A 23,655-nucleotide genomic window follows, 5' to 3' on the forward strand; every position below is an offset into this window, starting at 1 on the left:
TTTTTTAATTACATTTGTGTTAAACTATTAAATGAGAAACTGGTTAAGTGTGAGTCAGATGCGCCCACCGAGGCTTCATTATAATTACCAAATAGCGTTCCAAATAATTGTTTTTGCATAATTAATTTACTACTGTCGTATTCGTCTTATTATTTACGATCATATATAACATTGATTCTTAGTAAAAAATTTTTTTACTAAGAATCAATGTTAGATTACGTTAGATTTCAAAAGGATTTATTCAAATCACTTTTTGTAATCGAGAATCTGAGTTCATCAATCATGGGGCTGAAATTGCAATGTCCTTTACGTAATTTATTAGCCATTTTAATCCTTATCTAAGCCGCGTAAGATTTATATTCGCTTGACTTAATATATAGAACCAGTGCGTTAAATAAATTATTTTTCGCGTCAAGTTTAAGATTTTGCTAAATTACTATAAAAAAGACGTTGGGTAATTAGGTTGTTAGTAGAAATTTCCTCTTTAATTTTAATATTTTCGTTGAATTGAAATACTAATTCTACTAATGTGCCTACGGAATTTTACTTTTTTTTTTTTTATGATACTCTTTTATTTTTTTTTATAAAGTAGTGGACTGTAAATATTTATAAATCGCTCTCAAGTCTGAGATCGAACTTGAGTTTCCGTTTTCATTCATAGATATACAAGGTATAACTCGATCGACGGATCAAAGGTAGTCTATGGGTAGGGGACATCCGTACCTATCCATTTCACTTCCTTGTATATTCAGCGATTTTCAGTGGTTCAGCAGATATTAGGTAATTTGTGATTTGGATTTATGACAATATTGTCGAGCTGTATTTAATGAAAAAAATACTGCCCTTATTATTGCCCATTAGGCCCTTAATATCATATAATAGTTAAAAACTATCGATATTAAAATGTTGCAAATAAAATCGAAAATATAAAGTTATATTTTAGTATAAACTTTCAAGGATCAAACCACCACAACCGCGTTTACAGTAACATGTATATGTATTCTTGGTATAAGAATAGTTCACGTTATTTATAGCTGTGTTAACACAGAATGGTTCTGGCACATACTCGTTCTGGCATATTTATTGTCTCTTATTATAGCTTAACGACTAAACTGACCGATGATAACACAAGGCACATTGGCATCCCAGAATTGTAGGCCATTAAAACAAATATTTGTGTTAAAAATCTTAAAATTTTTAATTATTATTAATTAACTTTTAACTACGGCTTTACCCCCGTCATTAAATGGAACACCATATTTTGATATTAGTATAATGGATAGTATAGATTCGCTGCAATGCCGTGTTTCTTGTAATGAGTCTTTAGAAAAAACATCTTTGTAAAAGTTGATATTTGTCCGTCATTCTAAAACGACGCAAAAGGATCGTATCTCGATATCATATTTAGCATATCTATAATTTCTAGTTATACTATATTGGGATTCCAAAAATATGTTTTTATTAACCCTCATTTAAATAACACTCTAAGTTATTTATTAGTATTAACAAATAATATCTCCATATCAACGCTCTCCATCCACATAAAATTAATAAAACTAAATTTTTTCGTCAACTAATTTTTTTCATTCCTGTCACTAGTTACGTATTTCATAGCCACAATTAAAGGGATATTTTCGACAGGACGGTCGACTCTAATCCTTATTTACGGCACAGCTCTCACCGTCCAGTTCGATTGCTGCTAAAATCAAATTGTAAATCTTAGTGCAATAGCTAGAACAGATTGACAACTGTATACTAGTTTTTTTTTCTAGATATTTTTCCATATATTAATTATTATTTTAATTTATCATTATTTAAAATCAATTATTATTATCAATTATTTAAAAAAAACTCGATGGTTTGAATATAAAGATAATTAGAACTCAAGGCGCCGGGTTCGAATAAGGCAGCCTCATTTACCTTTTCCTGGGGGCCTCGGAATATGGTTAGGATCCCCTTGGAGCTCCATTTTCTGCGTTTAATCTACTGATCTACCGGGAATTAATGAAAGCGTTGCTATAGAATTGCATTTATCATTATCTGGGGCCAGTATATACGAGAACTCCAGCGCCGGAATAGGGGACAAAGGCCTGGTGTTGATGCGAGATATTATTCATAACCTTCCATGTCTTGAATAACAACACAGTTCTTATATTGGGCCGGAATATTCTGTGCTTGGCTCACCAAGTTTGCCATATGGGGCCGAAAATAAGAGTGGCGTTAGCACGTTTGCAGCGGTTGTTTTATTTTTTTATCAGCTTCTGCACATAACAGGATACGCAAAGGGAACCTAGTGTTAAAACACTCCGATCTCCATTTTCTGTCGAATTCTGGAAGCAATGCGTGCTGAGTGGCGGAACTCAACGCTGCCCTTTGCATTGACACCAAAGCGAAAAAATTTAAATAAATATTTCATTTCCTCGAGTGGGGATCGAACTCACAACCAGTGGCATTTACAGTCACACTTTGTGCCCCTGCACCACGACTGGTCTCTGCTGCATTAGTTACAAACGTGCTAACGCTACTGATATCAGCTTTAAGCATTTCCACTGTGATGAGATTGACTCTTGGAACCTTGCCATGTTTTTTGATCGGATGGCATTAATCGGTTGAGTTGGTTAATCGAATAAAGTTATATGAATCGACAATGCCTTGAAAATTCGGGGAAACGGAAAGTGGGGGAAGGAGTGAAAGTGAGGTCTTACTACTAGGTTCCCTCTAGCGTGAAACTGACAAAAATAATAGGCCGCCGTATTCACCAGACATTGCACCGTCAGATTATCACCTGTTCCGGTCCATGGTGCATGCTCTGACGGAGCAGCGGTTCACATCTTATGAAGATACCAAAAATTGGGTTGATTGGTGGATAGCCTCAAAAGACAAGGAGTTCTTCAAACGTGGGATCCGAATGTTGCTTGAGAGATGGGAAAAAGTAGTTGCAAGTGAAGACAATATTTTGCATATACTTATACTACCGTTCTTCTATACTTAATAAATATTTAATTTTTGATAAAAAACGGCGGAAACTTATTTGTTACTAATAAAATAAATAAGAGATAACACAAGTCAAGCTAAATTTGACATCGAATTCAGTGAAAACCAATCTTCGTCAACCAATTTCTTAATACAATTAGATTCACCATTGTGTATCGAAAATAAAGCCCCGAAATTGCTCGCTCTGTTACTTTGATTTGATTTGTTCCCTCCATTTGTTATATTACAGGTACAAATAATGACAACAATTAAGAAAAGATTTCCTTTGAATTTTGTTATTACTTTGGTAATCAATTTGATTTTATTTTCATTTGACATAACAATTTTGTACGCTTGTGAGTGATTAGAGTGAATTAAGAGGGAACACACTTTGTTATCTTTTTTCACGCTGTATCCCGCACATAGCACACTCTATTTGTAAGACACTCGTTCACATTAAAACACGTTCGTTCCCCATTTTCCGCCGAATTCTGGAGGAATTGCGTGTTGAATAGCGGAATCCAATGCCGCGCTTTGCCTCGTTACCACAGCGAAGATATTAAAATATTAAATTATTCCTTTCTTCTAGTAGGAATCGAACCCACAACCTGTCACGTTTACAGTTACACGCATGTGCCTCTCCGTCACGACTGGCCTAATACATCTGCCTACCTACGAATATAATATAGCAAAGTTACAACAAGAAAGTTTTTATATATTTAGATTATTATTATATTATTTAGATTATTTGATTATTATTTTTAATGAAAAACGTTATTTCTAATAAATAGCATTCCCAAGAAAATATAAAACAATTCTTTTAAATTGTAAAATAAAATTCTAAAATTCAATTATGATTAAAAAAATCGTATACCTATATTATTTAGTATTTATAAAAATAGTATACCTATATTAGGCAGTTTTTCTTACTACAAAATAAAATGCATTACTCAATGGCCAAACACCCCCCAACCCCCTACAATTTAAAGACGCTGATGTAAACAATTTGTGAAACAATTTCGGTTTCACCTTGTCGTGCCTTCCGTGTAAAATGAGGAGATTTACAATTTCCATTTGATACGCGGCCACGAACTTTTGTTGAAGCTGAATGTTATTATTTTTTTTAGCTTCCCACGCTAAAATAATAATAACATTCTAATATTAAGACACATCGACTTTTCTTATTTATTTATTTCATTCCCCTAGTGGGAATCGAATCTTGGTAATCCCCATTTGGGCACTATTCTTGATAATCCCCAATTGGGCACGCGGGCGAAGCCACACATAATATAGTAATAATATATGCGTCACTTTCTACGTAATCCACAAATAAGTTTTATAAGGTCACACTTTACACTGTCTTTACGCTCTGTTCTTCGCTTTCCGAAATTGAGAAAACGCCGCCGCCGCCGTCAACGTCGCGCTCAGTCTTTCCAAAACAGGAGAAGAGAGAGAAAATTAAATTAAATATAATTTCCTCGAGTGGGTATCGAACCCATAGTTGTACTTGCTGCCCCTGTCTCACACTTAGTACATATTTATTCTTCATAATTCAAAAACGCATATTGCATAGCTCAACACAGAGAGACTTTAACATTCTCTTCAAGGCGTTGACAGAAATTGGCCTCGACAAAATGAGAGTGATAATTCTGTTAAGCCGTGACCCGCGTGACAATAGAGACCTTAATGCCACTTCAGGATTGTTTGTCCGAATGAAATGGACCTGGGTTACTGATTTAGTTCAATTTTTACAACAATTTTCTTTTTATCAATATATATAAAAAAAAACCAAAAAAAATTATGATGAATTTCTTTATTTTTAATTTTTCATCCTGAGGGTAGGGGTGGGGAGTGTCAAGACACTCTGCGCTTTAGCTTTACCATAGAAGATAGAACCGATACGTGAAGCTAAAGAATAAACAAGTTCAACGCATCACGTTAATCATTCGATAGGAATGTGTACCTAACTGCATATAGAGCCACGGCAGGTACCTATCATATGTATAACTGAAATTGTAGTTTACTACGGGGCGAAGCCCTAAGTAAAATCTAATGTTCTATAAAACGTTTCGTTAATTAACTTATAGTGCTATCTTTCCACACATTTAAAAAAACATAATATTTTTGTAAAATTATTGTACATTTTCACTTTAAGTAATCACTCAGTATATCTTTTGTCCAAAAATAATTTCTAAGACATATACTCGTAGTGGAGCAGAGTGGCGTGATGGATTATGGTAGAAAAGCTCCACGTTCTGAATAAAAACCTTTGTTCTGGTGCATATGGGAATACATAAAAAAATGTTTCAAGCTTCATAGGTGAGATGGATTCTCGAAATGCTTTTGAGTACTTTAAATATTCTTTCGATATTCCGCTCTAGTTTTTAACATTTTCACAATTTTTTAAACATTTTATAGAATAAAAGCTCGGTATTCTCAAGATTAGTTGCTAAGTGCCAGTAAAAAATAAGAAAGAACATATTTTAAGCTTTTAGTTTTGTATAGCTTCCACTTAAAGTTATATAAATTTTGTTTTGCCCTGTTTTAAAGTAAATTCACGTCGAATAGTGTTTTACCGTACTACCGATACTAATCAATTTGAAAAATATTTATATATTTTTTTAATTGCTCTCCTGTAATTACTGTTTAAGGGGGCGTTGATTATTTATTTTATAGTTTTTTTAGCTTCATACTGTATCCTGCACATAGCAGCAGAGGCAACCTGGGGACCTAGTGTTAAGGCACTCCGTTCTCATTAAGACATTTCCGTTCCCCACTTCGCTGAATTCTGGAGCCATTGCACGTTGAGTGGCGGATCTCAAAACCGCGCTTTAAGAATGTTGTTAGAGGAAATGAAAACGGAATTTATGATTAGAAATTGTTCATAACCGTGGCGTTTTTGCATATATTAATAATTATCATTTATAATTTTTGCATTGAAATTAGAATTTATATTTTATACTTAATTGAAATTTCTTACGCGAAATTCTATTTAGAACTCGACAAATACGAGGTCAGTCGCTGGTTGCGAACACATTTGGAGCTTCCACTTAACATCAACTATATTAAATGCTTATTTATTCCCCTAGCTTTCTAACTCTTAGCTGCTGTGAATCATTTAAATTTATTAAATACCTATATTTTTCGCTTTTTGATTAAGAACGACACGACATTTTTATACAGGCACTTTGTTACCGGTTAACTATGAAATATGTTTTTAGAAATATTTTAAAAGCACACTGACTGAAATGGGTCATGTTCATATTTCATGTTTTAAATTTAATTTCTATATTTCAATAGAAAATGTCGTATTTAGATGTTGGAATAAGTAATTGAAACAGTGTGGGAAGAGAGAATCTGGGAAGCTAGTGTTAAGGCACTAATTTCCCATTAAGACACTTGTGTTCCCCACAAATAATATTACAATTATTATTGACAAACAGAGATTATAATGATTTTTTTTTGTGAAATACCTAAAAATTTTCACTTTTAGAATTTTTTCGTTTATTTTTATTGCGAGTTCTTACTTCGCGCCAAATTTCGTAACTCCACGAGGAGTACACTATAGGTGTTAGTTAAGATGTGAATTTCAAAAAAAATACACCAAAAACGGGGCATAAATAGTGTTCGTATCTTTTGATTGCGTTGATTTAGAAGCTTGATTTTTCTGTGCTTCAAGGAGCCGTCGAACTGAATATTTCAAATAAATTTTCGCTAGATAAGTTTCCGATCTCGAAATAAATTGTCTTGACAGACAAACAATAAGGTGATCCTGTCAGGGTTCCATTTTCTCATTTTGAACTCAGAAAAAAAAGGGAACCCTAAAAATGTAGAAAATTGCATTCAAAATAAATCCAATTGACAAGTCGTATTTAAAATTATTGAGTTTTGTCTAAGTAATCTAAAAACTTTAAATTAATATATTTTTAATTGTAATATGCATTATAGGTACTATAAGGAAGTGTATCATATAAATCTACATCTATCGGTATAGCACTGATCGCCTGATCAATGTCGTAAGTAACTCGTGATATCAATATAAATTACTTCCCACGAACACGCGAAAAAACAATGTTAAATTATCAATACCGGAAAAGATTAAGAAATTATAAAAAAAAAATTATGCACGATTTGTACTCATGCTGCATATGTATTAAAAAATTACATAACAAAAATATTTATACTTTTTTTTGACCACCGTGGTTCAGTGACCCTGTGAGAGTTGTGAGTTTGATATCCACTTGAGGCAGTGAACTATTTCCATTTGAAGTTTTTGAGAAAATAAAAAATCCCCGAGTAAGAAATTGTCCTCTTAACTTTTTGTAGAACAGAATTTAAGGTATAACTGAAAATCGGCAATTACTGAGAAATTTTCTTTTTTGCCTCCTCTTTATGTAGTTTTTTATTAATATAAAAAAAGCGTTAATTATTTAATTACTACCTACTGAGATTGCAACTCTTTTTATTCTTCTTTTAGATACGGAAAACAATAAATTTACTTACTAGGTACTTTTTTAAGTAGAAGAAATTAAAGTGAATTTCATTCTAATTTAGCTGACGTTGGTGCTTAACAACTCGAAACGTAATACTTGAACATTACCTACAATTTGGCTTAGAATATCTGAATATGAGGTGGTTTAGACTTAGCTCGTTCAAGTCGAGCTTTTTGGTATGAGGGGACTTCGAATGTCTCTACAGTATCAACGTATAAACGAAAGCTCTATACGACATATAAACACTAACAAAAAAATAACTGAAATCACGATTTATTACTGATTATTTATCGCATAGTATTTTATACTAGGATTATAACGTTTTATACTATTTTTTTATAGTATGTTAATGTTTCTATTGATATTGTTATTCTTTGTATCTCTAAGCGACATGGCCCAGAAAATATTGCATAATTTAGTATGACGCATCTGAGTCGATAAGCATTATCGGCTGTAACTTCGCCAAATAATATTTAATAAAATAATAGTTATCACATACTTAAATTTCAAATATTATTTATAGACTTTGATTCTGGTTTATATTTTATTAGTCTTTAGTGAGAGAGTGACTAATATGATTGTTTACTCCTAGACTGAGATCCCAAATTGAGACCCAAAATTTCAGCTTTGCTAAAATGCCATAGATCTGGAGGCCCTGGGATCTTGGATTATCCTTGGACTATTGGTTATGTTTATTAAAAATATATTTATCCTGTCAGAAGACAGGATAAATATTGTAGACAGAAGTCTACAAAAAGAAAAACAATATAAAAGCCAATTTTAATAAAATATATCAAAGTAAAGGTAACCTGTAATATCTATTTATATGTAAGTCCGTGGCTCAGCGGCAGACCACAACATCTGACTGTGAATTCGACGATTGTGGGTTCGACTCCCATGATGAATAATTAAATATTCAATATCCTCGCTCTGCTAACAAGGCAAAGCGCGGCGTTGAGTTCTGCTACTCAAAACGCAAAAGGCCAACAGTGAAGAATGGGATATCTTAATATTAGGTCACCTCTTTGAGTGGGATACAATGTGGAGCTAAAAAAAACGATGTAATACTGTATTGGATATTATACAATTTATTTAAATTGTCAACATGGCTTAAGATAAAGCATTTTTGTGACGTCATGTCAGAGATATAAAGCTATCTTCACTGAAAATCTAATGTAAATAATATAATTAACTTATTAGCTTAAATTAGAAACGGCTGGAAGTCGTACGATATAAAGCCTAGTACAGAATGGGTTAATTTTATTTTTTTCATCTTCAATTGTTTTATTTTATTTTATTGTACTTGATATTTGTTATTGATCATTGTTTATCTATACTCGTACTAACATTGTAGTACTGAAGAGTTTGCTTGGTTAAAAGCAGAAACTACTGGTTCCAATTGAAATTTTTTTTTGTGCTGGATTGTCTATTTATCGAGGAATCCTTGGTTGCATCAAGCTTGGAGACAAGCCACTGTAGCTGCGATTAAACAACGATGCCTAACAATTTTTTATCTTTCTATGGAAAATAATAAATTTCGATAAACTCACAATTTCAAAAAACTCCTCTTTGTAATATTATCACAGATAAAAAGTAAAACTATGTTCACTAACGATCTTAATTTAAATTAAGAAAATACCTTTTACTATTAGGCATCTCTTGAATCGATTCGAACAGAAGACCAATTAATTACAATTAAATTTCAAATAGCTCATTTAGTAGTATTAATAGCAGTTATGATCGGTACTTGTTAATTTAAAGGCTTTCCAGCTTATAGCCTTCATCAAATATATCATTTTTATCTGCTATAACTTTTTATATAAGCTTTGTGCTAGGGTGTCCATGCTAATTTAAATATAAATTAATTTAAATTTAAATATAATAGTGTATATATAAATTGTAGCGCATTTATAGAGAGCAAATTTAAAAAAAAAAAAACACAACTTTGTTGATATCACAGTACGTCACTAACTAAAATACCATACATACCATCTGAATAATGGCACTCCGTTACTGTGTGGTTTCGTAGGAACTTTCTTCTATGGGTACACATGGGTAGAACGAGTCGTTACTCGTTTTACCCATGACATACCTACATCTCTGCCGTTTTATATATACATATTTTAAATAGATATATTCCATTAGAATTCTAATATAAATTCATCATTGAAATAATAAGCAAAATTGTATTTCTAATAATTTCCGCTTATTATCAAAATTATATGTACCCTAACAAGAACGGGTCGATGTCGTTAAAATATTAAACGTTTAGATAACGAGAGTTTTAACGATTGTACGTCAGCACAGTTTGAGTTCGTCGCTCATTAGGAAAAACTGAACGATTTCTAAAATGTTTTGGCATATAAAATGCTCTAGAGATATTTAAATATAATATCGAGCTTTATTCTACTATGCATGATGTTATAGGTTTTTCAATATTTTTGTTTATCTATACATTTTTTAGCATCGATGCGATTTTCTTTCAAATGATGTGGGTTGTCAACTGACAGCAGAATGCCACCTAAGTCTACCATTGACCACGGGCTGCAAAGTGTTCGAAACGTGTACCAAAAATATATAATACTAAAATTACGCGAATAATCCGATTTTGTTTTATTTAAAATAAATAATATACATTCCAGATATAGTATTTTATAAGATTATTACGAAACATCCGCACCCGTACACTCATCACAAATTCACGACGCGTAGTACAAGCCACCTGATACAGTAGCAAATCGAATTCCACAAACATGACAATAACAACTATATATGAGGAGACACAGAAATATATAATAATCATATTTTTAGTGAGGCCAGTTTTTAGTGGCACAGGGGCACAAATCGTGACTGTAAAATCAACTGGTAGTGGGTTTGATCACCACTCGAGGAGATGAAATATTTATTTAAATTTATATTTCTATTTTTTCGCTCTGGTGTTCACGCAAAAAGGATGGTGTTGAGTTCTGTCACTCAATACGCAATGCCTACAGAATTTCGCAGAAAGTGGGGAACGGAGTGTCTTAACACTAGGTTCTCTCTGCCTACTACTCACTAGGTTCTCTCTGCTGTAATGAATGAATCCCGCAGATTCAGCTTGAAGCTTCGAGAGAGAGCACCGCCCTCAGCACATTGCAGCGCCGCGTAAAGTTAGACCAAAGGCTGCAGGTGTTATGAGATTTTTAGTTGACTCAAAATAGAAGCCAGTTGTAGTTGTGTTATAGTTAATTATGATTAATTAATTATTATTAATTTATTAACTTTATTTATGGCAATTACGTTGACTGCCAGGATTGAATCCAAAAAAGATGCACCTCCAGACCTTAGATTGTTACTATATTTTGATTTGCGAATAAGTTAAAAGACACATTGAAAAAATTATTCTAAGTAGTTTTTAGCTCCTCTTATTGGATAAATTAATACACACAATTATTTTTTTTTACCTTTAATGCACAGTATCGACTTTCCTTTTATTATAGAGATAGAGATAAATATTATATGGACAAAATAATTGTAAAAATATGTATATAATATATATTATACTTCCAGCTGTACAATATCATAATTTTATCGAAATCTTAATCCATCCAGTAATTTAAACGTGATTCAATTCTACGTGTGCATTGATATTTTATGATAAATATTAAGTCGTATTAAATTATTTTTATTTATTTATTAGATTAAACTTACATTGACAAAAATAACTTTTATATAATGAGGCAGACACACGCGACGATCGTGGGTTTGGTTCCATTCCATACACAGGGGAATAAATTTTTTTCATTTCGTTAGTATTTCGTTAGTATCTAGATTTTTTACAGGAGGGACCAATATATCAAATGGAATTTGAATCGACACCACAATCAACCAGAAATATGTAACTGCACTACGATGGACTCGTTAAGTATCTATTACGATATTCTTTGGATTTATCATTTAAAATTTTAGATTAATATGTTATTAAATGAATTATCAAATTGTCAAAGTATAAAGTACAATGTATGGTATTTTTGTGTCAGTATTACATTTAACTGGCTGCAGGTTGAAGATAAGAATACATTATAAATATAAGTATTGAATGACTACAGCGTTCCTTTTAAGTCATTTAATTACTCCATATGATCAATGTAAACAATACCTTTTCATATAATTTGAAAAAAAAAAAACAATTTTATTGATCACTTTTCACATTAAGACATATTTCACAAGTACAACCTTAATATAACATATTATACATTTACGACTTTTTACTAAAAGTAATTTCACGTTCAGAATAAAAATATACGGATTTCGGGAACATCAACATAATAATAATAATACCTACACTAACTCAAATAATTTTCTTCATTATTTTAATCTTATCTCAAGTTATTATCTTTGGATAGTCTCCTAAGTAAATAATTTCTTGCTACAATATACGCTACTATTGGGTATGAATATTTGGTAATCATTATTGATAAAATTATAAAATAATGTAAAATTATATAAAGACTGATTAGTGAAATTTTGATCAGTCGAGTACTCAAAATTAGATATGGCAGGCATAAAGACAATTTTAACGATATTTGTGTTAACAGTAGCTGGAACTGAAAGTGCAAGGATTCTGGGATATTTTCCAACACCATCGATAAGCCATCAAGTTGTTTTTCGACCATTAATACACGCCCTGGCCGAGCGTGGTCATGAAGTCATCGTAGTCACTGCCGATCCCGTATTTCCAAAAGGAAAAGCTCCTCCAAATCTTACGGAAATAGATGTTCACGATGTTTCATATAAGCTATGGGAGCAATTATTACAGTATCACAGCGGCAAGAAACAAGATTTGATGCTTCAAATAATATTGCTTTTTGAAAGGTTTGCCACCATATTTGATGAGCAAATGCAGACATCTGTAGTGAAGAATATGTTAAAAGATAAAGATAAAAAATATTTTGATGTTTTATTATTAGAGGCATGTAATCGTCCACTTCTAGCTATGGCACATAAATTTGACGCGCCCGTAATTCAGATCAGTTCATTCGGAATCGTTCCATATCAGTATGGCTTGTTAGGAGCACCAACTCACCCCATATTATATCCTACAGCAGGGCGACAGAGGTTATATAATTTAACTCTCTTTGAAAAAGCTATAGAATATGGTAAAATTTTAGGATTAGAATATATAATTTCAATGACGGGTGACTTTGATTATAATGTAATGAAAAAAAATTTTGGTGATGACACACCAACATATGAAGATCTTATACATAAAGTTAAAATGATATTTGTGAATGAGCATCCTATTTGGGCTGATAATCATCCAGTCCCCCCTAGTATTGTATACATCGGAGGTATTCATCAAGCAAAAGTACAAGAGTTACCTAAGGTTTAATATTTTTTACAAAATCAACTGTTATTTTAAATTTATAAAATATTTTTTGTTTTAATATTGGATTACATTTTTTCTTCAAGGATATTAAGGAGTATTTAGACAAATCAAAACATGGTGTCATATACGTAAGCTTTGGAACAAATGTTTTACCGTCATTGCTTCCACCTGAAAAAATTGAAGTTATGACGAAAGTCCTTTCACAGCTGCCTTATGATGTATTATGGAAATGGGACACAAATTCTTTACCTGGGCAATCAAAAAATATTAGAATCTCAAAATGGTTTCCACAACCAGCTATTTTAAGTGAGTTTGTTGTTATTTAATATCCAAATTTATGTTTTAATTATTATATATGAGAATACTTAACTTTATTTGATATTTACTGCAATAAAGAAAGTGCAGTTAAGTCAGTCATGGATCTAGTATTAAATTAAAGCTATTTATAAAATGCTAATAAAATATTTAATTAAATAAACACTATAATTAAAATGTAAATATCACATATAAAAAGCAATAGAGAAAAAAACAGAAATAAAGGATTTCGGTTATATAAAGTGTAACAGAAATCCTTTATTTTTTTTTAAACGATTTCCAAAAAGGAGGAAGTTTTATATTCGACAATATATTTTTTTGTATTAATAATTGTTGAATTAACATAAATTTAGACATATGTAGTACCACATGCTGCTATAACAGACTGTTTTTAAAACTTTTCAGGGCACCCTAATCTGAAATTATTCGTAACGCAAGGAGGCCTTCAATCAACAGATGAGACAATTGATGCTGCTGTACCTGTTATTGGTATACCAATGTTAGGTGATCAGTGGTACAATGTCGAAAAATATGTTCATCACAACATTGGACTACAACTAGACATAACAACCTTAACTGAGGAAGAATTCAAAGAATCTGTAACAAAAGTGATTGAAGACAAACGGTATGGATTAAAAAATTAAAAATTCGTTAGAGTTTTAGATTGTTCTATCACTGTCAGTTGTTAACGTTTATTAGATTTTATTGAGATAAGATTTTAAATCCCACTTTTTACAAATTATCAAAACAAAAAAATATTATATGCCATTTTAATTTATTTATTTCATTAATCAAATATAAGGAAATATTTTTATATACATTTAAAAATAAATAAATTATCTCTTTGTTTTTACAGATACAAAGAAAATATTTTAAGACTTCGTTCTATTATGAGAGAATATCCAATAAAGCCAGTAGATAAAGCCGTATGGTGGACAGAACATGTTATAAAATATGGAGGAGATCATCTCCAAACACCTGCAGCTAACATGTCCTGGATAGATTACTATGAAGTTAAACTCATAATTATAGTATTTAGTATTTTAGCAAGTATTTTAGCGGTTTTAGTTTTAATCATAAAAAAGATAATAAATGTAGCGGTTAAACTTTGTAGACCAGTAACAAAATTAAAATCAAATTAGTATGACGATTATTTTGAATAGTTATAAGGTATTATTAAGTAAATTATATAAAAATTCCAAATCGACCAATTTTGTTAAAAATAATGTTGTTAGAACGTATTTTTGTTGTGTATTTATGTATTTTTTTTTATTTTGTAAATGTATATGTATGTATGTATTTTTGTATTTTTTTTATTTTGTAAATATATTTTATTTTTATTTTATATTTTGATCTTATTTTGTTACATTAATTGAATACGTTATGTACCGTTATAATATAATATATTGTTACACGTATATGCTGCTGGTGTTTTTTTAGGTGTATTCAGAATTTTTTTTCTTATAGAATTATTTTTAGTATCACGCCGTATCTCGCACATAGCATTTTAGGCAGAGGGAGTCTAGTGTTAAGATTCTCCGCTCTCCATTTACCACCTTTTTCTGGAGTGGCTGAACTGAACGCTGCTTTTTCGCATCGACACTAGAGCTAGCTAAAAATTCTCATATTTAACTTTAAAAATGTTAACATATACCAGTTTTAAGATCAATTTTGAAAAATGCGCATTCGTAATATTATGTATTTTATGACCTTACAGAGCGTAACTAAAAAAACGAAATGTTTTTTTACAATTATAAGTAGAATAGTTATCATAGTCCCAATTCACAATATAGATAATTACCGATTAACAAAAGTATCAATTGTAAAATTGATTAATATTTTTCAATCGGAACACGTTATAATTGATGTTTTTACAATTCTTTAAAACTCTTTTTTTCTTAACATAAATAGAAGTTTTTTAAACCTTATTGGCTATTAAAACTTATTGCTCAATTAGTAAAATGATTTATTAGAAGGAATAGTTTTAGATAACTTAACCGTGTTATTACAATAAAAAATATTTTTATGAAATTTATATATTTTTAAAAGTAAATCTCAAGTTATAATTAACTTAAGCTTTTTAAAAAATATATAGTTTGATTGGCTTAGAAATTGGGGTGTAAATTATTTGTCAGCAATGTGAAAAAAAAATCAGCTTCACGCCGTATCCCACGAACAACAAAGGGAACCTAGTATTAACACACTCCGTTCCCCACTTTCCACTGATTTCTGGAGAGAAGAAAGAAATGGAAATAGAAATTTAAATAAATATTTAATTTCTCGAGTGGGAATCAAACTCACAACCAGACGCATTTTGTGCACATGCACCACGGCTGGCCTCTCTACAATATGCATAGCATTTTAAGTAAAATGATTTTATATTTATCAATGTGTAATGATATTTTTGATAAAGCGATATGAATTTATAAAATATTAACAGTATTGTGATCTACGTTATTACCGTCAGTTGTTCTTATACATATAATTTCAAACGATGGAAGTATCTAAGTTTCTTTTTCCGATATTATTACTAGCAGTGACAGGAATTGAAAATGCAAGGATTCTAGCATATTTTCCTACACCATCAATAAGTCATCAAGTTGTATTTCGTCCGCTCACACAAGCATTAGCCAAACGTGGACACGAAGTTATCGTTGTTACTACAGATCCAGCTTTTCTACCAGGAAAAGCACCTGCAAACCTAACTGAGATTGATGTCCATGATGTTTCATATAATATATGGAGAAAATTATTAAAATACTATACTGGTAAAAAAGAAGACCTCATCCTTCAAGTAACGTTGACTTTTAACAGCATGGCCAATATTTTTGATGAGCAAATGGAAACACCTCAAATGCAAAAAATGTTGGAAAATAAAGATAAAACATATTTTGATCTATTGCTTCTAGAAGTGTGGAGTCGTCCACTTATGGGAATTGCTGAAAAGTTTAATGCCCCTGTAATAGTAATTAGTTCATTTGGAGCAGTTCCAATTCAATATAGTTTGTTCGGAGCACCTATGCACCCGTTGCTGTATCCTACACCTGGAATGCAAAGAGTATACAATTTAAGCCTATTCGAAAAAGGCTTTGAGTTTTTAAAGTACTTAGGCTTGCAATATTTAGTTAAGTCAACTGAAGGTTATGATGAGACCATTACGAAAAAACATTTTGGTGTTCAAAATTTTTTAAGCCTCAGAGATAGAGTTAAAATGATGTTCCTAAATGAGCACTCTATATGGGCCGATAATCGTCCTGTTCCACCAAGTATCCTTTACATTGGTGGTATTTACCAAGCAGAAAGCAAAGAGCTTCCGCAGGTATGAATCTGAAGCATTATTAATAAGAAAAGTCTACCTAGAATTTGTACGGGTGTATCTATATATATAAAAGGACTTGTCCTCACTGACTGAGGTAAGACGCACGCACAGCCGTAACCGCTGTGTGTAGAAACGTGAAATTTTGGCAGATGTTTACTTTTGTAATCTAGACATCCACTAAGAGATTTTCGAAAATTTTAACTCTAAAGGAGTGAAATAGGGGTTGAAAGTTTGTATGGAAAACAATTTAAATCGGCACCGATTCTTATAAAATTTGGAATTTAGATTTTTAAAAGTACCACCACTAAGAGTGCCAACAAGCAGGTGAAGCTGCGCGCGTCCGCTAGTTTATTTATAATAATTGAAATAGTTGCGTTATTGTAATTATGTTGTGACGTAATACAGCTGTGTACATAATATTAATATTTTATCCACTTGTAAAAGTTAACTTTTCGTCGATTCTTTCGAGGTATTGCATTATGAGTGGCGGAGCTCAACGTCGGGCTTTGCTTTGGTACCAGAGCTATGAAATAAAAATGTGGTTATATAATAATTAATTTGGTAGTTTTCATATTTTATATTATAAAAGTTATCCACAGAGTTTCTCAGTTCCTCTATTTTTCAATATTTAGTATCATTTTGATAAATATCTATGTCAATATAAAGAAAATAAGAAATAATTAAATATATATTTCTTTTTAAGGATTTAAGGACTTACTTGGATTATTCAAAGCAAGGTGTCATTTATGTAAGCTTTGGTACAAATGTTTTACCGTCTCTCTTATCGCCGGAAAAAATTGAATGTATGACAAAAGTTTTCTCTAAACTTCCTTATAACGTTCTATGGAAGTGGGATGAAGATGTGCTTCCAGGCCAATCGGATAATATTAAAATAGCAAAATGGTTCCCACAATCAGATCTTCTTAGTAAGACAATTTTAGTAATAATTTCATTGTTTGTAATATTGTATATTTCAATAATAAATTAACTCCTAGCTGTGCGTTCTTGAGTGCTCTGGAGAACAGCTTGACTTTTCTATAATTGAATCAAATAAGCAATATAATTCAAGTTAACACATTTTAAAAATTATACGTTTTTTTAGTGATACACGCACAGTTTCTCTTGCAAGAACTTAATATGGCCTTGATAGCATATGATGCTTGAAAAATTAACTAGATAAATGATTTTATAATAATCACTGAAGTTTTATAAACGTGTCTACAGAACATCCCCATATGAAGCTATTCATCACCCAGGGTGGGTTACAATCAACCGAGGAAACAATAGATGCCGGAATACCAGTTATAGGTATACCAATGTTCGCTGACCAGTGGTACAACGTTGAAAAATATGTTCTCCATAAAATTGGGCTTCAACTTGACATAAATACTTTAACAGAAGATCATTTAGAAGAATCGATCAAACAAATTATTGAAGATAAAAGGTAGATAACACATTTAGCTTCGCGCTGTGTCGCGTACTCAGCAGGGTAGACAGAGGGAACCTAATGTTAAGTCACTCCGTTTCCCACTTTCTTGAGGCACTAGAGCAAAGAAATAGAAATATAAATTTAAATAAATATTTGTATATATAGTGGCGATCCAACCCACAACCAGTCTGTTTTACAGTTACAGTACATAAAACGATATATTTATGTATAAATATAAAAGGACTTGTCCTCACTGACTGAGGTAAGACGCACGCACAGCCGTAACCGCTGATGGTAGAAACGTGCAATTTGGACAGATGTTTACTTTCGTATTCTGGACATCCACTAAGAAGGGATTTTGAGAAATTTTAACCCTAAAGGGGTGAAATAGGGGTTAAAAGTTTGTATGGAAAAAAAATTAAATCGGCACCGATTTTTATAAAATTTGAAATTTAGATTTTTAAAAGTATTTAATTGAACACGTGTTTCATCGTTTTCTAGAATTCTCCCCCTAAGGGTGCAAATAAGGGGTTGTAAGTTTGTATAGATTTTTTTTTAAATGGGCACCAATTTTTATAAAATTTGAAATTCAGACTCTTAAAAGTATTTAATTGAAAACATGTTTCATGGTTTTCTAGAATTCACCCCCTAAGGGTGCAAATAAGGGGTTGAAAGTTTGTATGGAAAAATCTTTAAATCGCCACCGATTTTTATAAAATTTGAAATTTAGACTCTTAAAAATATTTCATTGAACACATGTTTCGTGGTTTATTAGAATTCGCCCCTAATTACGCAAGCGAAGCTGCGCGCGTCCGCTAGTTATGTATAAAGATGAAGAAGATTACAAAAGAAACATTACAAACAATATCATTAAACTTTTGGAGATATGTGTAAATATGAAAATATTTTAATTGTCATTTCACAGTAAGTTATTAATAGTAAATTTCGATAACATTTTCAGCTACAAGGAAAATATTTTGAAGCTTAGAGCCCTAATGAGAGAACATCCAATTAAACCTCTTAACAACGCAATATGGTGGGCAGAACACGTGATGAAATATGGGGGAAACCATCTTCAATCGCCGGCATCTAACATGTCTTGGACAGAGTATTACGACGTGAAACTATTTACCATAATCTTTTGTGTTTTCGCAAGTATTTTAGTCATTTTAGTCTTAGTCACTAGGAAATTTATGAATCTAGCCTTTAAACTTTATAAATCAATATTAAAATTGAAAACAACATAATATAACATTCTTATAAGACTTTTATTGGAAGAAAAATTATTGTAGTAAACCTGTATTTAAACATTATATTCGTATTTATTATATCATATTGTTTAAATATATACATATTTTATGTTCCAGTAATTTCCGGCAACATTTTGGTATTAAAGCCGCAGGTTTAAATGCGGTATCTGATGATAGGCCATTTCTAAGCTACGCTTGAATTTTAAAAAGCTCGAAACCTCCAATTTTTGTATGGAACCCTCCAAGGGTGAGCCCGACTCGCAGTTGTCCGAGTATAAATAAATAAACGAAAATCTAATATTAAGATATTACTCAAAATATTGTAATAAAGTGATTAAAATTTATAAAACAAGTTGCATAATATCATAACAAAATTTTAGTTGTGTTATTTTCATTTAACGTAGCAGAAGTCAATACATTTCTATTGTCGATATTGTTCTCAGCAGTGGCATTAACGAAAATGCCAAGACATTAGCATGTTTTCCGTCAAGAGGTAGCGCCAACTACACACTTACTTACGTTAAAGTAAAAACTTTACAGAGATTACTCAGCCTGCGTGCGAGTAGGAGTTGGCATGTCGCCTTGGTTTGACACCCAATTGGGTACTAAACAAGGATGCGTCAGGTCAGCTCGGTTGTTCAAAATGTATTTGGATAGCTGTCTACACGAACGGAATGCAAGATTACTGTAACTAACAAGATATTAGAACAAATGAATCAAATCAAATCAGCTTCACGCTGTATCCCGCACACAGCAGGCTAGGCAGAGGGTACCTAGTGTTAAGACACTCCGTTTCCCACTTTCTGCCAAATTCTGGTGGCATTGCGTGTTAAATGGCAGAACTCAACGCCGTGCTTTGCCTCCACACGAGAGCGAAGAAAATTGAAATGTAAATAAATATTTCATCTCGTCGAGTGAGGATCGAACCCACAACCAGTCGCATTTACAGTCACACTTTGTGCCTCCGCGCCTCGATTGGCGTCTAATTGAATTGAATAATAAATAAATCATTGCACAACGACAATTATTATCAATATATTATTTTCAGATAAAGTGATATGAATTTACAAAAAAAATTAACAGAATATCATAATTGTGATTGTCAGTTGCGTTATTATAGCTTATCATGATGAAAGTAACTAAGTCTTTATTGATAATATTTTTATTATTAATTGTGGCAAGAATCGAAAGTGCAAGGATATTAGCATATTTCCCAACACCATCTGTAAGTCATCAAGTTGCGTTTCGTCCACTCGTACATGAGTTAGCCAAACGTGGACATGAAGTCATTGTTGTTACCACGGATCCCGTTTTTACACCGGGAACATCACCTGCTAATCTCACTGAAATTGATGTTCATGATATTTCCTATAACGAATGGAGAAAGTTATTAAAATATTATAATGGTAATAGAGAAGACATTATACTTCAAATAAAGTTAATTTTCAATAGTATGGGAAACATTATTGATCAGCAAATTGAATCACCTCAGGTGAAAAATGTGTTAAAAAATAAAGATAAAAAATATTTCGATCTATTATTACTTGAGGCCTGGAGTCGTCCTCTTGTAGGACTAGCTAATATATTTGACGCTCCTGTCATAGTTATTAGTTCATTTGGAGCAGTTCCAGTTCAATATAATTTGTTTGGAGCACCTATGCATCCATTGCTATACCCTACTCCTGGAAGACAAAGATCATATAATTTAACATTAATCGAAAAAGGTCTTGAACTTTTTAAACATATGGCACTCGAATATTTAGTGAGTTCAACAGAAGACTATGATTTAAAAATTATGAATAAACATTTTGGTGTAGCGAATTTTGAAAGCCTGAGAGGCAAAGTTAAAATGATGTTTCTTAATGAACATCCTATATGGGCTGATAATCATCCAGTTCCACCAAGTATTATATACATTGGTGGAATTCATCAAACTGAAAGCAAAGAGCTTCCACAGGTAAAATGCCATACAAGTGTAAATATAACTTTTCATCGTAATCATGAAGAGATTTATCTGTTATTGTGATCTTTTAATAAGATATAAATTACAATAAACAAAAGGAAAACTTTATTTTTGTAAATTATATAAGTCAGGCTATTTCTTTGGTCAAAATTTGTCATATTTATAAAAATAGATATGGCTCAACATACACATAAACATTCTTTGGATTAATTACATAATATTTGATGCAGCCTTTTTCTTGCAATCTTTATTTTTTTACAGATAAGTACAAAAAATCATTTTCACAACAAATATTATATGTTTCATAAGCAACAAAATACATTTGTTTATTTTTATAATGAAACCATTCTACCGTTTATTTTAAGAACCTCAAGGCTTATTTGGATTCTTCAAAACATGGTGTGATATATGTAAGTTTTGGTACAAATGTGTTACCTTCTATTCTACCTCCGGAAAAGATTGAAATAATGACAAAAGTATTTTTTAAATTACCTTATAACATTCTGTGGAAATGGGACAAAGATGTACTTCCAGGACAATCGGATAATATCAAAATAGCGAAATGGTTCCCACAACCTGACCTTCTCAGTAAGTTCACAATTTATGATATTAACATTTTATGATAATATAAATTCTATTTGTTAATTTTAATGTTATATTAAGTAAAAGTTTTAAATCTCTTAAGCTCATAACCTTTTGAAGTTTGCTCTTGCAACTACATTAAAAATCCTATGTGAAACGGAAAGCTATAATCAAAGAACCATACCATAATATCTCTTGGATAACAAATATAATAGGCAAATTGGGAGATTTGGAAAATACATTTATTGAATAATGAAACAGAATTTAGATGTACAGTAGTGTGATATTAAATTTATTAATTTTGATTGTTAGACAAGTTCGTTTGATTTTTCATTTACAAAATAATAAGAACTGGTGGTATGTAAACATATAATTTTTATATATTTTGTCTTAGAATCAGACTCCAATTTCTTTAACAGGTGAACTATTAATAATTAATCAATATTTTTTTTCAGAACATCCAAAAATTAAATTATTCATAACCCAGGGCGGTCTTCAATCAACTGATGAAACTATAGATGCCGCAGTACCTGTTATAGGTATTCCGATGCTAGCTGACCAATGGTATAATGTTGAAAAATATGTTCTCCATAAAATTGGTCTCCAGCTTGACCTTAATACTTTGACAGAGAAAAAAATGGAAAAATCTATCAAAACAGTAATTGAAGATAAAAGGTAGTTTTCTGTTAATTTATTTTTCGTTAAGATTTCTTTGACTTTAAAATTATAAAATCTTTGTAAAATTATTTTTCACTTTTTAGTTCGTTGTTAGAAGTCGGTTTTTCTTTTTGTTAAAAAATAATTTATGTATTTACACTATGCTGCAATTTTATTTCAGCTACAAGGAAAACATTTTAAAGCTTAAATCTCTTATGAGAGCGTATCCAATTAAACCCCTGGACCACGCCGTCTGGTGGACAGAACACATAATAAAATATGGAGGAAATCACCTTCAATCACCTGCAGCTGATATGCCCTGGACTCAATATTATGAGCTTAAACTAATAATCATTGTTTTAATGATCTTAGCGGGCATTATAGCTGTTTCAATATTAATTGTTAAAAAAATCATTTCTTTAGTATTTAAGCTTTGTTCGTTGACTGCGAAATTAAAAACAAATTGAATCATCTATGGTATATATATTTTAATATTGCATTAGAGTTTAATGAAAGGCTAATATATTTAAGTAATTCACATTGTTATTATTTATTTATTTCTCAATAATGCCAACAACATGGATTTTAAATATACATTATTGTAAAGCAATCAACATTATTATTTACATTTCTTCCTCACATCTCTTCCTTCCATCAGGAATACCCTAAGACACTTTTGCATCAAATCAAGTTAGATAGAATAATAATAATCCACAGTCCTACATGAAGCTATCACAAGTTCAGAGGACAGTTTGGCTGAGATGGCAAAAAACAATTGGTTTTGACGGTGTAGAAAATGGGTATATTATATAATTTTGCACCATTAATCCATTAAAATATTTTTTAGCTTTAATTATAATCAGTATAATATCCTAATTTTTAATTTTGATTCCTTTTTTTGTGTCAAGATATGCATTTTTTACGATATACATTTTCAGGAAACCCGACCGTAAGAGTGAGACCGTGACACTCGTCACCGTGAGACATCTGAGACGTCTATGGTATTAAAAACTGAGGAGTAGAGATGTTACAATTTTAAACTATAAGTTACAGAAGGGTTAGTCATGATGGGCGGATCCGTCGTGGACGTTTCGTTCGCGAGCCCGGCCCTAGCGTGCCGTGTTCGGGGCTGGCGAGTGCTGGATGATGTGGAGACTCTCTCGGATCACCTCTACATCTTATACGAGATCTCCACACATTCAGCGGTGCAACCAGCCCCCTGTCCAAACTCGCGAGAGTACGGACCGCGGTGGCAACTGGGTCGTCTCGACAGGCAGTTGTTGGAGGAGGCCGCGATAGTGGAGTC

The 23,655-nt window shown here is 31.7% G+C and overlaps 3 protein-coding genes across 3 annotated transcripts; all 3 read left to right on the top strand.

Annotated features, from left to right (window-relative positions):
• The first annotated feature begins 11,960 nt into the window (after positions 1-11,960).
• LOC146535239 (UDP-glucosyltransferase 2-like) lies at positions 11,961-14,494 on the top strand. Its single transcript, XM_085192084.1, has 4 exons — positions 11,961-12,831; positions 12,918-13,140; positions 13,555-13,774; positions 14,006-14,494. Exons 1-4 carry the CDS (start codon positions 12,001-12,003, stop codon positions 14,289-14,291), a joined length of 1,560 nt encoding a protein of 519 aa, XP_085048210.1. The 5' UTR covers positions 11,961-12,000; the 3' UTR covers positions 14,292-14,494.
• Positions 14,495-15,606: 1,112 nt separating this feature from the next.
• Positions 15,607-19,522, top strand: LOC146535240 (UDP-glycosyltransferase UGT4-like). The gene is made up of 4 exons (XM_085191756.1): positions 15,607-16,468; positions 17,172-17,394; positions 17,693-17,912; positions 18,859-19,522. The coding sequence occupies exons 1-4, from the start codon at positions 15,644-15,646 to the stop codon at positions 19,142-19,144; spliced, it is 1,554 nt and encodes a 517-aa protein (XP_085047882.1). The 5' UTR covers positions 15,607-15,643; the 3' UTR covers positions 19,145-19,522.
• Positions 19,523-20,244: 722 nt separating this feature from the next.
• Positions 20,245-22,959, top strand: LOC146535241 (UDP-glycosyltransferase UGT5-like). The gene is made up of 4 exons (XM_085191754.1): positions 20,245-21,104; positions 21,476-21,698; positions 22,148-22,367; positions 22,531-22,959. Exons 1-4 carry the CDS (start codon positions 20,274-20,276, stop codon positions 22,814-22,816), a joined length of 1,560 nt encoding a protein of 519 aa, XP_085047880.1. The 5' UTR covers positions 20,245-20,273; the 3' UTR covers positions 22,817-22,959.
• Positions 22,960-23,655: the final 696 nt, after the last annotated feature.

This window comes from Heliconius melpomene, chromosome 10 (genome assembly GCF_056956725.1).
Source record: "Heliconius melpomene rosina isolate 202511_hmr_F chromosome 10, ASM5695672v1, whole genome shotgun sequence".
NCBI lineage: Eukaryota > Metazoa > Arthropoda > Insecta > Lepidoptera > Nymphalidae > Heliconius > Heliconius melpomene.

Bases quoted from the DNA above. Each gene is read 5' to 3' on its own strand.
- LOC146535240 (XM_085191756.1), top strand. From the start codon at position 15,644: ATGGAAGTATCTAAGTTTCTTTTTCCGATATTATTACTAGCAGTGACA. The intron at 17,395-17,692 runs GTAAGACAATTT...ACGTGTCTACAG, and splicing joins CCCACAATCAGATCTTCTTA to AACATCCCCATATGAAGCTA. The intron at 17,913-18,858 runs GTAGATAACACA...TAACATTTTCAG, and splicing joins CAAATTATTGAAGATAAAAG to CTACAAGGAAAATATTTTGA.
- LOC146535241 (XM_085191754.1), top strand. From the start codon at position 20,274: ATGATGAAAGTAACTAAGTCTTTATTGATAATATTTTTATTATTAATT. The intron at 21,105-21,475 runs GTAAAATGCCAT...GTTTATTTTAAG, and splicing joins AAAGCAAAGAGCTTCCACAG to AACCTCAAGGCTTATTTGGA. The intron at 21,699-22,147 runs GTAAGTTCACAA...ATTTTTTTTCAG, and splicing joins CCCACAACCTGACCTTCTCA to AACATCCAAAAATTAAATTA.
- LOC146535239 (XM_085192084.1), top strand. From the start codon at position 12,001: ATGGCAGGCATAAAGACAATTTTAACGATATTTGTGTTAACAGTAGCT. The intron at 12,832-12,917 runs GTTTAATATTTT...TTTTTCTTCAAG, and splicing joins AAGTACAAGAGTTACCTAAG to GATATTAAGGAGTATTTAGA. The intron at 13,141-13,554 runs GTGAGTTTGTTG...AAAACTTTTCAG, and splicing joins TCCACAACCAGCTATTTTAA to GGCACCCTAATCTGAAATTA.